At 43.8% G+C, this 12,500-nt stretch overlaps 1 protein-coding gene across 1 annotated transcript in view; it reads right to left on the bottom strand.

Annotated features, from left to right (window-relative positions):
- Nucleotides 1-1,253: 1,253 nt before the first annotated feature.
- ext2 (exostosin glycosyltransferase 2) overlaps nucleotides 1,254-12,500 on the bottom strand; it is a 28,847-nt gene continuing 17,600 nt past the window's right edge. Inside the window, exons 10-15 of the mRNA XM_076291577.1 lie at nucleotides 6,912-7,101; nucleotides 6,278-6,444; nucleotides 5,055-5,198; nucleotides 4,225-4,353; nucleotides 3,378-3,460; nucleotides 1,254-3,220 (exon numbers count right to left, since the gene is read on the bottom strand). Coding sequence (XP_076147692.1) covers nucleotides 3,082-3,220; nucleotides 3,378-3,460; nucleotides 4,225-4,353; nucleotides 5,055-5,198; nucleotides 6,278-6,444; nucleotides 6,912-7,101 — 852 coding nt within the window. The 3' untranslated portion in view covers nucleotides 1,254-3,081. The remainder of the gene's footprint in view (nucleotides 3,221-3,377; nucleotides 3,461-4,224; nucleotides 4,354-5,054; nucleotides 5,199-6,277; nucleotides 6,445-6,911; nucleotides 7,102-12,500) is intronic.

Raw genomic sequence — 12,500 nt, 5'->3', positions numbered from 1 at the left:
GAACAGCCGTCCTTTCTATAGATACTCCTCATGTCATTTGCATGAGAGTGTATGTGTGTGTGTGTGTTTCGAGTGTGTGTGTGTGTGTATATAAGGATGTTTCTATTTTATTGGATTTTGGTTTGTTTTTCTCTTGCAGTGTTAATTTGTTTTGTTGTTGCTGTTTTCTTTCAAAATACTGGTCTTCTAAAAAATAAAACAGAACAGATGAACAGATGTGTAGTTTCTCACATTGTTTCTGACGTGTCAGATATAAGTGTATGTGTGCACGCAAGTGTGAGTCGAGGGTGTGGTGTGTGGGTGTACTGTATATAAGGGGAGGTGTGTGTGTTTGGGGGGATATAGGAGGGTGTAATGCCAAGTTGTAGGGTGGGAGAGGGGTGACGGACAGACACACACACACACACACACACCAGCCGATAAGCCCCCACTAATTGAGCAGGCCAGAAATACTGATGCAGCCTAAGAAGCGCTTACAGTGGGCTGGATGGATTACAAACACACACTCCTGCAGGAGCTGAGGCAGGAACAGGTGAAATAACACACACACACAGGAACAGGAACAGGTGAGTAGGTGAGACCAGCACTGGGCAGAACTCCAACACACAGGAAACACACACACACACACAAATCAACAGACAGGAAACACACACACACAAATCAACAGACAGGAACGATAAACTGCACCTAAATACAATTAGATCATTTACACACTAGATAATTTTCATGGCATATCCTGTTATACAATTCTGCAATTATACTAACTTACACAGGCCAGGTAAACACACACACAGGAAAACCTACTTACACTTGTGGTTTCTGGTCCTCACTCTGTTAAGACACACAGACAGCCATTCTACAGGTCTATTCTGTTTATGTTCACACTCACACAGCTCTTTATCAACTATGGTTTAGCTGTACAAAACACACACACACACACAAACCCACCCAGAGCTCCATTTCAGTCTCAAAACAAAACATGTCCATACACACGCACACACACCCTTACTGTGGAAAGAGGCCAACCTGATAATCCCTCTCCCTTTGCCAACTCATGCCCTATCCCGCTAGTGTGTGTGTGTGTGTGTGTGTGCTAGAAAGTTGCAGACTTACAGACTCCCAGAACTACATCAGTCACAGGGTCTAGACAACAGTACTCACCCCAACACCCCAGCAACACACACACACACACACAATAAACCACACACATACTACAAACCACACACAAAGACTTCTGTGTCCCATGACGTTGACACCAATTTCAATGACAGTCAATTTATTAAATACATTATATGTTAACATAAAACAAAAAGAATTGCAAACCCAGATAAAAAAGTGAGGGTGCAGTGTTGGATTGAGATCGAGAGGCTGGACTGGCCTTACATCAGCTGACCTCCGGAGATAATGACAAGCTTCATGGGACCCAATGTTAAAATAAAATAAAATATATAAAAAAAAAAAAAAAAAAAAGCTAAGTATAAAAAAAGTACACAGTATGATGAAATGTTTCCAAATGTGGTCTACAGCAGCCCCCGAGAGCACATGAGAGTTGTGTGTGAGGCAAGGGCAAGGGCGCGCGCGCGCGCACACACACACACACACACACACACACACACACACACACACACACACACACACACACACACACACACACACACACACACACACACACACACACACACACACACACACACACACACACACACACACACACACACACACACACACACACACACACACACACACACACACACACACACACCAAATACTTTCACTGGAGACTTAACAGTCTCTTAGTTTCACATCCACACCCGCACTCTCACTCACACACACACACCTTCACACACGTCTCTGCAAGTGAAATGTGATTGGACTCCTTGCTACTGGTTTGGTAACTCATAGGGGTGCTACAGTTTATGTTACTTAAAACAAACCAAATACAAAATGTAAAAAAAAAAAAAAACACACACACACACCAGAGAAAAAAACAAGACAACTGCCAACCCATGAGACGTGAAGCATCAGGTGAAGCTCTTGTGTGAGAGCAGCTGAGATGAGAAGAGGTGCAGCCTCTAACTTACCTACTGATCATGCTGACACCCGCACTCTGCTCACATAGTAACAGCTCAGTGTTAAAGTCATATATATATATATATATTACATATACAGTTTCTCTTGTTCCTTTAAAAAAACAAAAACATGCACACACACGCGCACACAGACACACGTGCACACACGTGCACTCACACTCACACACACACACACAGTCGAACACACAATGTTCACACGCAGCTGAAGCCATAGAGATGTGCATGTCTCTCTTACATATTGATAGCTGGCACCTTCTACCTGTTTCTGTGGGAAAGAGTCCTAATTACAGCAATGAAATGCAAACATGATGGAGAAACGGAAACCAAGCACAGTCCCCAGCTCATCCAAGTAGTCCTGAAGTCCTTCAGCTCGTCACGAATAGCCAGAGACAGACCACAGAGTGAGTCCGAGGGAGAGAGAGAGAGAGAGACTCCAAGACAGAGAGAGTCAAAGAGAGAAATGTTTGATCCCTCTGATGTGATGAGCCAACACTTGGTGATTTGTCTCTGTGATTTTGGTGATTTGTCTCTGTGATGCAACCTCTTCTAGAACACCCCAACAAAACAGGATTTCCATTGAGCAATCTCACTGCCTCCACTATGACATCACAGTTGGCATTGAAACATCACAGGGATTTGACTGTGACACCACTGGTCCCATTTGTGATGTAACAGCTGGCTGCTGCTTGGGGTGAGATTGGCTGATTGCATCTTGAATCTAATCAGAGCCACAGGCTTTCACTGGTGGCTAACTGACCAGCATCAGGAGATCTCCCCCAGGGGGCAGCAGGGAGAGAGAGAGAGAGAAAGAAAGAAAGAAAGAAAGAAAGAAAGAAAGAAAGAAAGAAAGAAAGAAAGAAAGAAAGAAAGAAAGAAAGAAAGAAAGAAAGAAAGAAAGAAAGAAAGAAAGAAAGAAAGAAAGAAAGAAAGAAAGAAAGAGAGAGAGAGAGAGAGAGAGAGAGAGAGGAGGGAGGGGAGAGGGTCAGGGCCGTCACAGGCTGCCGATGTTGGGGAAGCTCTTGAGCTTCTCAGGGAAGTCGTCCTTATAGAGCACTGGGTCAGCCCTGTGCTCCACCACCTTCAGGGGCATCGTGCCAAACACCGACGCAAACTTATTTATACACTCCGACCTGCGGCGGGGAGGGAGGGGGGAGGGGGGAGGCAGGGGGAAGGGAGGGAGGGGGGAGGGAGGAAGAGACAGTTCTCTTATCATTACCACCATATTACACCACTACTTCATCTTATTTTTCAGTGTATGGTGTGTGTGTGGTGTGTGTGTGTGTTTACCTCTCCACCATGTGTGTCTGGTCCAGTGAGAGGCCATCAATAGCAGTACACTCAGGACACTTGAACTTCTTGCGTGGAGTCACCTTGATTTTGCATAGAAAAAAATAGTCATAACAAGAAAAAAAAAGAAAAAAACAAAGACAAAAAAACTCTGACATTTGATCATTTTCAAGCCTCCCCTCACCACACACACACACGCACGCACACACACTCAGAGGATAGCCTCCCCTCACCACACACACACACGCACGCACACACACTCAGAGGATTAAAACAGTACTCTTCACAACAGTGGCATCTATCTGAGGACAGGTGTTGTGTGTGTGTGTGTGTGTGTGTGAGTTCAATAAATGAGACAAATTAGAGCAGCACCCTATGGACCCCCTTACATACACATTCACAAAGTCATCATGAAATGACAAATGACTAACTAGTCACACTCAATCTTCCTCTATTTCTCTCTCCCACACACACATGTACACAGCAGGCAGCACACACACACACGCACGCACACACACACACACACACACACACACACACACACACACACACACACACACACACACACACACACACACAAAGGTGGAGGAGCTGGAGGTGTCTGGGACATTAGTATGAGCAAAAATCTAAAGCCTCAGGAAAGAGAGAGGTGAAAGAAAACAGAAAAAGGGAAAAAGAGAGGGATAGAGGCATAAACAAAGGAGAGAAAGAGAGGGAGCGAGAGAGAGAAAATTAACAGAAATACAGAGAAGGAGAGAGAGATAGAGGGTATTCTAACACGTTCATTCAACTGGTCCCACTCCTTTAAAGTGTATGTGTGTGTGTGTGTGTGTGTGTGTGTTTGTACCTTGATGGGAGCTTTGCCTGTGATGTTGGCCACCAGGAAGTTCATGGCGATGTCCTCACAGTTCATATGGGCGTCCACCCAGTTCTTAATGTCCCCCGGCATCTTATACGTGTACAGGTAGTTAAAATACTACAGGACGAGAGGGAGAGAGGGAGGGAGAGAGAGATGGAGGGAGAGAGAGATGGAGAGAGAGAGAGAGAGAGAGAGAGAGAGAGAGAGAGAGAGACAACGGGGGCAGGGAGAGAGAAGGAAAATATTTTATTTAAGAGATTATTTTTGTTCATAGGTACACAGACTTGTTTTTATCAGGCATTGTGGTTTAATTAATTTACACACACACAAGCACACACAAACAAACACAAACACACACACACACCAAATCAACAAGAGTTGGGGTGAGTTCTAGTGTATATGTTTCTGTACAATGCAAATCCAAAGTGTGTGTGTGTGTGTATATGTGTGTGTGTGTGTGTGTGTGTGTGTGTGTGTGTGTGTGATGGATTTGAGACCTGCTGAGGATGCATCTTGCCAGAGCAGCATTCTTTAGAGCTCTGATTTAAGACAAGACAGGATGGATTTTTGGCAAGATAGCCTCCCCAAAATCCCCCAAAGTGTAGCTCTTTACCTAGGTGTATGTGTGACAGACAAAATGTGTGTGTGTGTGTCTGTGTGTGTGTGTGTGTGCGTGCGTGTGCGTGTGCTGGTACGCGCACTTTCAGAGGCAGACAAGATGTGTGCGCTGTAACGTGCATGCTTGCTCCTGTTAGGCATTTGTCTTTAGCAGTGGGAGGTGTGTGTGTGTGTGTGTGTGTGTGTGTGTGTGTCCATACCTTATGGTAGAAGGCGGCTCCGGTGAGCACCATGGAGACCTCGTTGGTCCACTCTGACTCATACTTCCACTTGCCCAGTTCATGGTCCCACAGGTGCAGACGCCCAGGGTATCCCACCAGCCTATCAGGGAACTCACGCCACACCTGAGTGCACACACACACACACACACACACACACACACACACACTATTAATACATGACACACACACACACACACACACACACATACACACACACACACACACACCATCAACACGAAGTGACAAACCCTTCACTTCCCATTCCAACTTTCTGATTGGCTAACCTGTGGTGTGACTGACAGCTGTAAGCAGGCCTTATACAAATACTACTAATTTCAATTCAATTACTTTCCTAGTCTTACACACACACACACACACACACACACACACACCATCAAACCATGATTCCCCCTCCACACACACACACACAGTCTCAGCTAACTGTTTTCATCTGACTTGCACAGAGATACACACATGGACTGCACCATACAGAACTGTCATAATCCCTCAAACACAGACGCATATGCACAGCCACACACACACACACACACACACACACACACACACACGAATACGCATACACACACACACGAATACGCATACACACAGACACACACACGAATACACACAGACACGCATACACACAGACACACATACTTCATCCTTAATGAATTAAACATGCTTTGTCCGTCTTTACCTGATGTAAAACATGCGCCTCTGACACACACACACATCTGTCATCATCATCACACATCAAACAAGCGGAGATTGAAAGCAGGCTGATTAAAACCCTCAATAAGCTGTAAATACCCAGAAATAGCTGCTATCGCACACACACACACACACACACACACACACACACACACACACACACACACACACACACACACACACACACACACAGATGGGGGAGAGCTTTATCTACCTCAGGGGGTATAATCTCCTGAATGGTGAAGGGCTGTAATAAATGCTGTGTGTAAGGCTACTGCTAAACACCAAGTTAACTCTGTGGTCAACTGGGCTGTGTGTGTGTGTGTGTATACAGTATATATATATATATACAGGACTTGACTTCTTCACACATCTGGGAATTTTCCTGAGACTAATGAAAGGCTGAAGAGACATACAAAACAGCAACAGAAAAAAAAAAACATACACAAAAAAACAAACAAACAGAGCTGGTGTGTTGTCATGGCGATCACCTCGTATCCGAACTGCAGCTCGTCGGAGGTGAGCATGATGATGTCATCATCGATGGCCAGCACAGCCTCTGTCTCGATCTCGTCAAAGGGGAAGAAGCGGTTACTGAGCTTGTTCTCTTTGGTGCGCACCACCTTCAGGGGCACAGCCACCTTAGGCCACAGGGACTCTACACACACACACACACACACACACACACACACACACACACACACACACACACACACACACACACACGAAAGTTTACACGTTTGTGTGCACAGTTCTTGTGCTATTTTAACATACATTGTCCTTTTCACACTCCATGTCTCTCTTTCTCTCTGTTATTCCTCAACACATGCATAACTGATCATAACTGAGAGCAGCTGTGTGCAGCTTAATAAAGTCCATGTCATCAGTTCACATTAACGGCTCGCTAATTAGGCCATAAACACACACACACACCTTACAAATTAAATATATGCCAGGAGAAGTTAAAAAAACAGCACTAGCAACAGCAAAACATGTATCAGCATGATAACCTGAGGTAACCCCACTCTTCAAAATGCATCAATAAATCAATAAATAGGTTTAGTTTATGTATCTGTTTCACACACACACTCAAACACACACACACACACACACACACACACACACCTTCTGGTGGGCTCTTGTTCTGGTTGTTCCAGACCACGAGCAGCTTGGCCAGGCTGGGCACCTTGGAGATCTCGGTGATGACGCGGAAAAGGCTCTCGATGCGGTCGTACGTCAGGATGACCGCCGTGAAGCCAGGGGAGCGCGGTGGGATCAACGGCAGGAAGAGCGGGTTGCTCACACTTGACCACTTCTGCACGATACGATACGACACACACACACACACACACAAGGTTAGAGTGTCAACTACACCAACACATATGTCAGTAGCCTCAAACACCCATATGACTACAAGTAAATAAGCCAGTGCCTATACCCACACATATCTGAAAACACCACACACACACACTTCTTCCAGATACAAACAAGCAAATACACTCTCCACCCACAAACCAATCCAAAACACATTTAAATCTCTCTCTCTCTCTCTCTCACACACACACACACACACACACACACACACACACACACACACACACACACACACACACACACACACACACACACACACACACACACACACACACACACACACACACACACACACACACACACACACACACACACGGATTGTTTGATGTGCATTAAGAGATCATTAGAGCACACACACTCAGTTTTCCATGACTGGAGCCCTGTGGTGGCTAGGGTGAGCTCACACACCCTTTCTACTCAGGGCATTTATGAGGGCACAGGAATGGCTGTAAAAGTCATACAAGCATCCACATACACATACACACAACACACACACAAGCATCCACATACACAGACACACAACACACACACATCCACATACACACACACACAAGCATCCACATACACAGACACACAACACACACACATCCACATACACACACACACAAGCATCCACATACACACACAACACACACACACACACACACACACAAGCATCCACATACACACACACACAACATACACACACACACACACACAAGCATCCACATACACACATTATGCATGCATAATTCCCCTCTTAGTGTTTTGTTGTGCCTATACAGTGTTGGGAGTAACGCGTTATAAAAGTGGCATAATGTAGGCATAATGTAGGCCTAATGGGCCTAATTTGTAACGTGGTAGGCTAATGTAAGGCATTACAAAAAAAATGGTAAATATTTTACTCGGGAGTCGGGACGAAATTCAGTAACGTGGTATTTTGTTTTCATAAGCATATACAAATTCGCCAACAACGTCGCGAGATCAACAGAGGAGAAAACATCCGTGTAAATTGCAGAATGTTATCTCCTCTCAGGCCTAGGCTATGCTACTTTCAAGATGATTGTGGCTGCAGCAAGTCGGACTCTACATTTGCAACATGTACATAAAGGCCTGCTTGAGCATATGAAGGCAGAACATTCATTCATATCACAGAGGGTAGGCCTCTGACTCTGGGTGGACTGGGTGGAATGCCGCCTAGATTAAAAAAGTTAAAGCAGATAGCCTGTTTTTCGTTGTATGTTGACAGCTGCTGGACTGGACGGTGGAAGAATAACGATTTTTTAACTCTCAATTACTGTAACTGTGTGTCACCCTGGCGTTCGTTAGGACCGTACCACTGGAGGAGGGACCGCTCATAAACTCCGCTTAATTGTTGCAAATATAGACTATATAGTTGCGACTTCCGAACAGTTTTTGTGAGTGCTACTTTGTTAATATTTGGGGAAACTGCGAGTAAGGGGCTGCGACCGTTCTACATGTAGGCTGCTGAAGTGCCGCGAGGGCGCAGCAAATGAACTTCAGAAACAATATATTTAAGCTCACGACATTCAGGCACAAAAAGTTATCGGACACCGGGAAGTTCCCGAGGCTCCCGATAGCCAATCCGGGGTTGCATTCAAAGCAAATAACTTAATTTAACAGATATTGCAACTGCATGGTTAACTATATCATGAGATTAATAAAGCTGGTTCCGAATTAGTCATTGAGTTAATAGCTTTATTTTGTTATATAGAAGTATCTAAATAACCTGTTAAAATGTACCAGAATTCAGGAAATTGCATATAGTCCAAAAAAATGTTTCTGGCGGAGGAGCCCCATACCCCCCGCTGAAATGTCCCACCCACTTTCAGAATGCCTCCGAAGTCTATGAACTGCTTGTTGAGTTGTTACAGGTCTTGTTACACTTCTTATAGTGTCTGCTGAAGACAATATAGTGCTTAATAAGGCAGCTGCTTCAGTATGGTTGTTGCTTGAAGTTTGATTTGACATGGTCAGCCATTCAATGATAGCGACACAGTAGACCCTTTCCCACGAAATGTGCTCAACTTCCTATTGGATGCGCGCAATGACGCTCTTCCTGTTTGACGACAACACCTTCCTGTTCAAGTGAGATTGCTCTCACACACACATATGAAACGCTCTCACACACACATATGAAACGCTCTCACACACACATATGAAATGCTCACACACACACATATGAGATTGCTCTCACACACACATATGAAACGCTCTCACACACACATATGAAATGCTCACACACACACATATGAAATCCTCTCACACACATATATGAAATCATGAAAATATGAAAATTTTCATATTAGTGTGTGAGAGGTTTCAGTATAGTGTGTGAGAGGTTTCACATGTGTGTATGAAAGCATTTCAGTTGTGTATATGAGAGCGTTTCACTCGTGTGTGTGAGAGGTTTCAGTATAGTGTGCGAGAGGTTTCAGTATAGTGTGTGAGAGGTTTCACATGTGTGTATGAGAGGTTTCACATGTGTGTATGAGAGGTTTCAGTATAGTGTGTGAGAGGTTTCAGTATAGTGTATGAGAGGTTTCACATGTGTGTATGAGAGGTTTCACATGTGTGTATGAAAGCGTTTCAGTTGTGTATATGAGAGCGTTTCACTCGTGCGTGTGAGAGGTTTCAGTATAGTGTGTGAGAGGTTTCAGTATAGTGTGTGAGAGGTTTCAGTATAGTGTGTGAGAGGTTTCAATATAGTGTGTGAGAGGTAATTCTGAATAATGTCCTAAAGGGCCCCTCATACACAAGCATCCACATACACACACACACACAACACAGACACATCCACACACAACGCACACATTAATGCATCACACACAGATCTTATACTAGTATAGGCATGTGAGGGGTATATGTGTGTGTATCTATGTTTGTGTGTGTATGTGTGTGTGTGTGTGTGTGTGTGTGTGTGTGTGTGTGTGTGTGTGCGCATGCGTGGGTAATGGCGGACGCCAGCCCGAAAGCTGGCCCACAGCAAACACTAAAAACATCTCGCCCGTCGTAACTGCCGCCGAAAAAGCAGAAAAAGATGTTTAATATGCAGCTTGACAAGGTATAGACCGGTTTCAGGTCTCTAACAACCGTCGTTAAGGACGAACTCGGAGGACAAGCAAACCCAGAGCCGTATAGCAATACATTGAGAGAAAGACGCAAGGAGGTTAAAAATTTAAAAACTTTTGGCAGAGAAAAGCAGACGGAAATTCCCCTGTGTGGTACAGGAGACATTTCATTTTTTGTGACGTGTCCGTTCAAAGCTAAAAAAAAATAAAACGCCAATAAAGTAGGCAGGCCTAGGTGCTAGACATTTGGATACGAAGCATGCATTATGAAGCTACGAAGTTGTGCCACAAATGTTATCTTCATGCTCAAGAGGAAAAACTCAAGTCATGTAGGCTAACATAGGGTAGTGACGTTAACAAAGTGTTTTTTTTATCATATTCCTCAGCATATAATTTTAATGAGAGACTTATGATCCATGAGAACGGAGGCTAACGTTAGCCTACATTTCACGCAAATGACAATATGCAGGGTAGCCTAAAGTTAAAGTTGACACTCCATTTGAGTTGTTTGTTTTAGAAAAGAAGACATGGGCTTGCAAGTAACGTTATTGCATAGGCCTACTATAAGGTAGCCTAGCTTATAGCTAATCCGTCATAGGCTCCGTGTCAGTTAACATCCAGCACAATGCATTCTGTGCATTGTAACATTATTACAGTCAATCGTTCAATGTGTGGCCAGCATAGGCTACTTTATCAAAGTAATTATCCTCTGACCTCAGGGGGAAATGATTGTCCACCCCTGTCATTATGTACCCTTTGAGTAGGTAATGTTCTCACTAAATCTAAACTAATTGTTTCTGCAGTCGAAGCCCTAACGTTAACATTAGCTTAAGCCTAACCTAACTTTACAGTGACTGGCCACATGTTTAGCCTACCGTAAAATCCGTTGCTTTTTCATAGGTAAATCCGCTACACCTCTAGATCAGTGTTTCTCAAACTTTTTCAGACCAAGGACCACTTAACCAATAAAAAAAAACCTCACGGACCAACAGTAGACCTACTTCAACAGTATATTACACAGTAGACCTACTCACTGAACCACCTTGCTTATTGTATTTGCACCTTGCTTATTGTGTCAGAAGATTAATTTAAACTGGCTTAGCTTACATAAGCAGTGTTGCAGAACTGTCTGGATTTACAATTTGGTTCAATATTGCAAAAAACTCATCTATATTATATTTTACCATGTCTGCTCGCGGACCACTTGGGTCAGCGAGCAGACATGGTCCACACCCCGGACCACACTTTGAGAAACACTGCTCTAGATGAAAACAATCCAGACTCGGCTACACCGAAATATTTCGCCAATATGTTTTTATTCTTCATCTTATATCAAGTTCAGCCAGCTTGTTTTCTATGCTCTGTCAGTGTAAACAACTAGTGCTTGTCCTCCGAGTTCGTTCTTGACTACGGTTGTTAGGGACCTGAAACCGGTCTATTGCTCTGTATCAGCAGTAATTGGTAGCCTCTACATATGGAGCCGTAGGTGCCACCTTTACCCCTAATGTGCATAATGGACTGGGATATTGGCTGCTGTTGTACACCTTTCTATCAAATTTGGATTATGCCATGATATATGCTTATCTTCTAATCCAAATAAAGAATTTAAAGTGTTTGTATGTGTGTGTGTGTATCTGTGTATGTGTATGTGTGTTTGTGTATGTGTGTGTGTATCTGTGTATGTGTGTTTGTATGTGTGTGTGTGTGTGTGTGTGTGTGTATCTGTGAATGTGTGTTTGTATGTGTGTATCTGTGTATGTGTGTTTGTATGTGTGTATCTGTGTATGTGTGTTTGTGTGTGTTTGTATGTGTGTTTGTATGTGTGTGTGTGTGTATCTGTGTGTGTGTGTGTGTGTCTGTGTGTGTGTGTGTGTGTGTGTGTGTGTGTGTATCTGTCTGTGTGTGTGTGTGTGTGTGTGTGTGTGTGTGTGTGTGTGTGTGTGTATCTGTGTACAGTATGTGTGTATGTATGTGTGTGTGTGTGTATCTGTGTATGTGCGTTTGTATGTGTGTATGTGTGTGTATCTGTGTATGTGTGTTTGTATGTGTGTGTGTGTGTGTGTATCCGTGTATGTGTGTTTGTATGTGTGTGTGTGTGTGTGTGTATCTATGTATGTATGTGTGTGTGTATCTGTGTGTGTGTGTGTGTGTGTGTTTGTATCTGTGTAAGTATGTTTGTATGTGTGTTTGTATGTTTGACTGTATCTGTGTGTTTGTATGTGTGTGTGTGTATCTGTGTATGTGTGTTTGTATGTGTGTATGTGTGTGT

The sequence above is a fragment of the Alosa pseudoharengus genome, unplaced genomic scaffold (genome assembly GCF_046254945.1).
Source record: "Alosa pseudoharengus isolate Yale_2024_CS ecotype anadromous, Long Island Sound unplaced genomic scaffold, YU_APseudo_1.1 YU_APseudo_1.1_scf_19, whole genome shotgun sequence".
In the NCBI taxonomy this organism is placed as follows: Eukaryota; Metazoa; Chordata; class Actinopteri; order Clupeiformes; family Clupeidae; genus Alosa; species Alosa pseudoharengus.
Note: the sequence above shows the minus strand (reverse complement) of the source record. Positions and strands in the feature narration are given on the sequence as shown.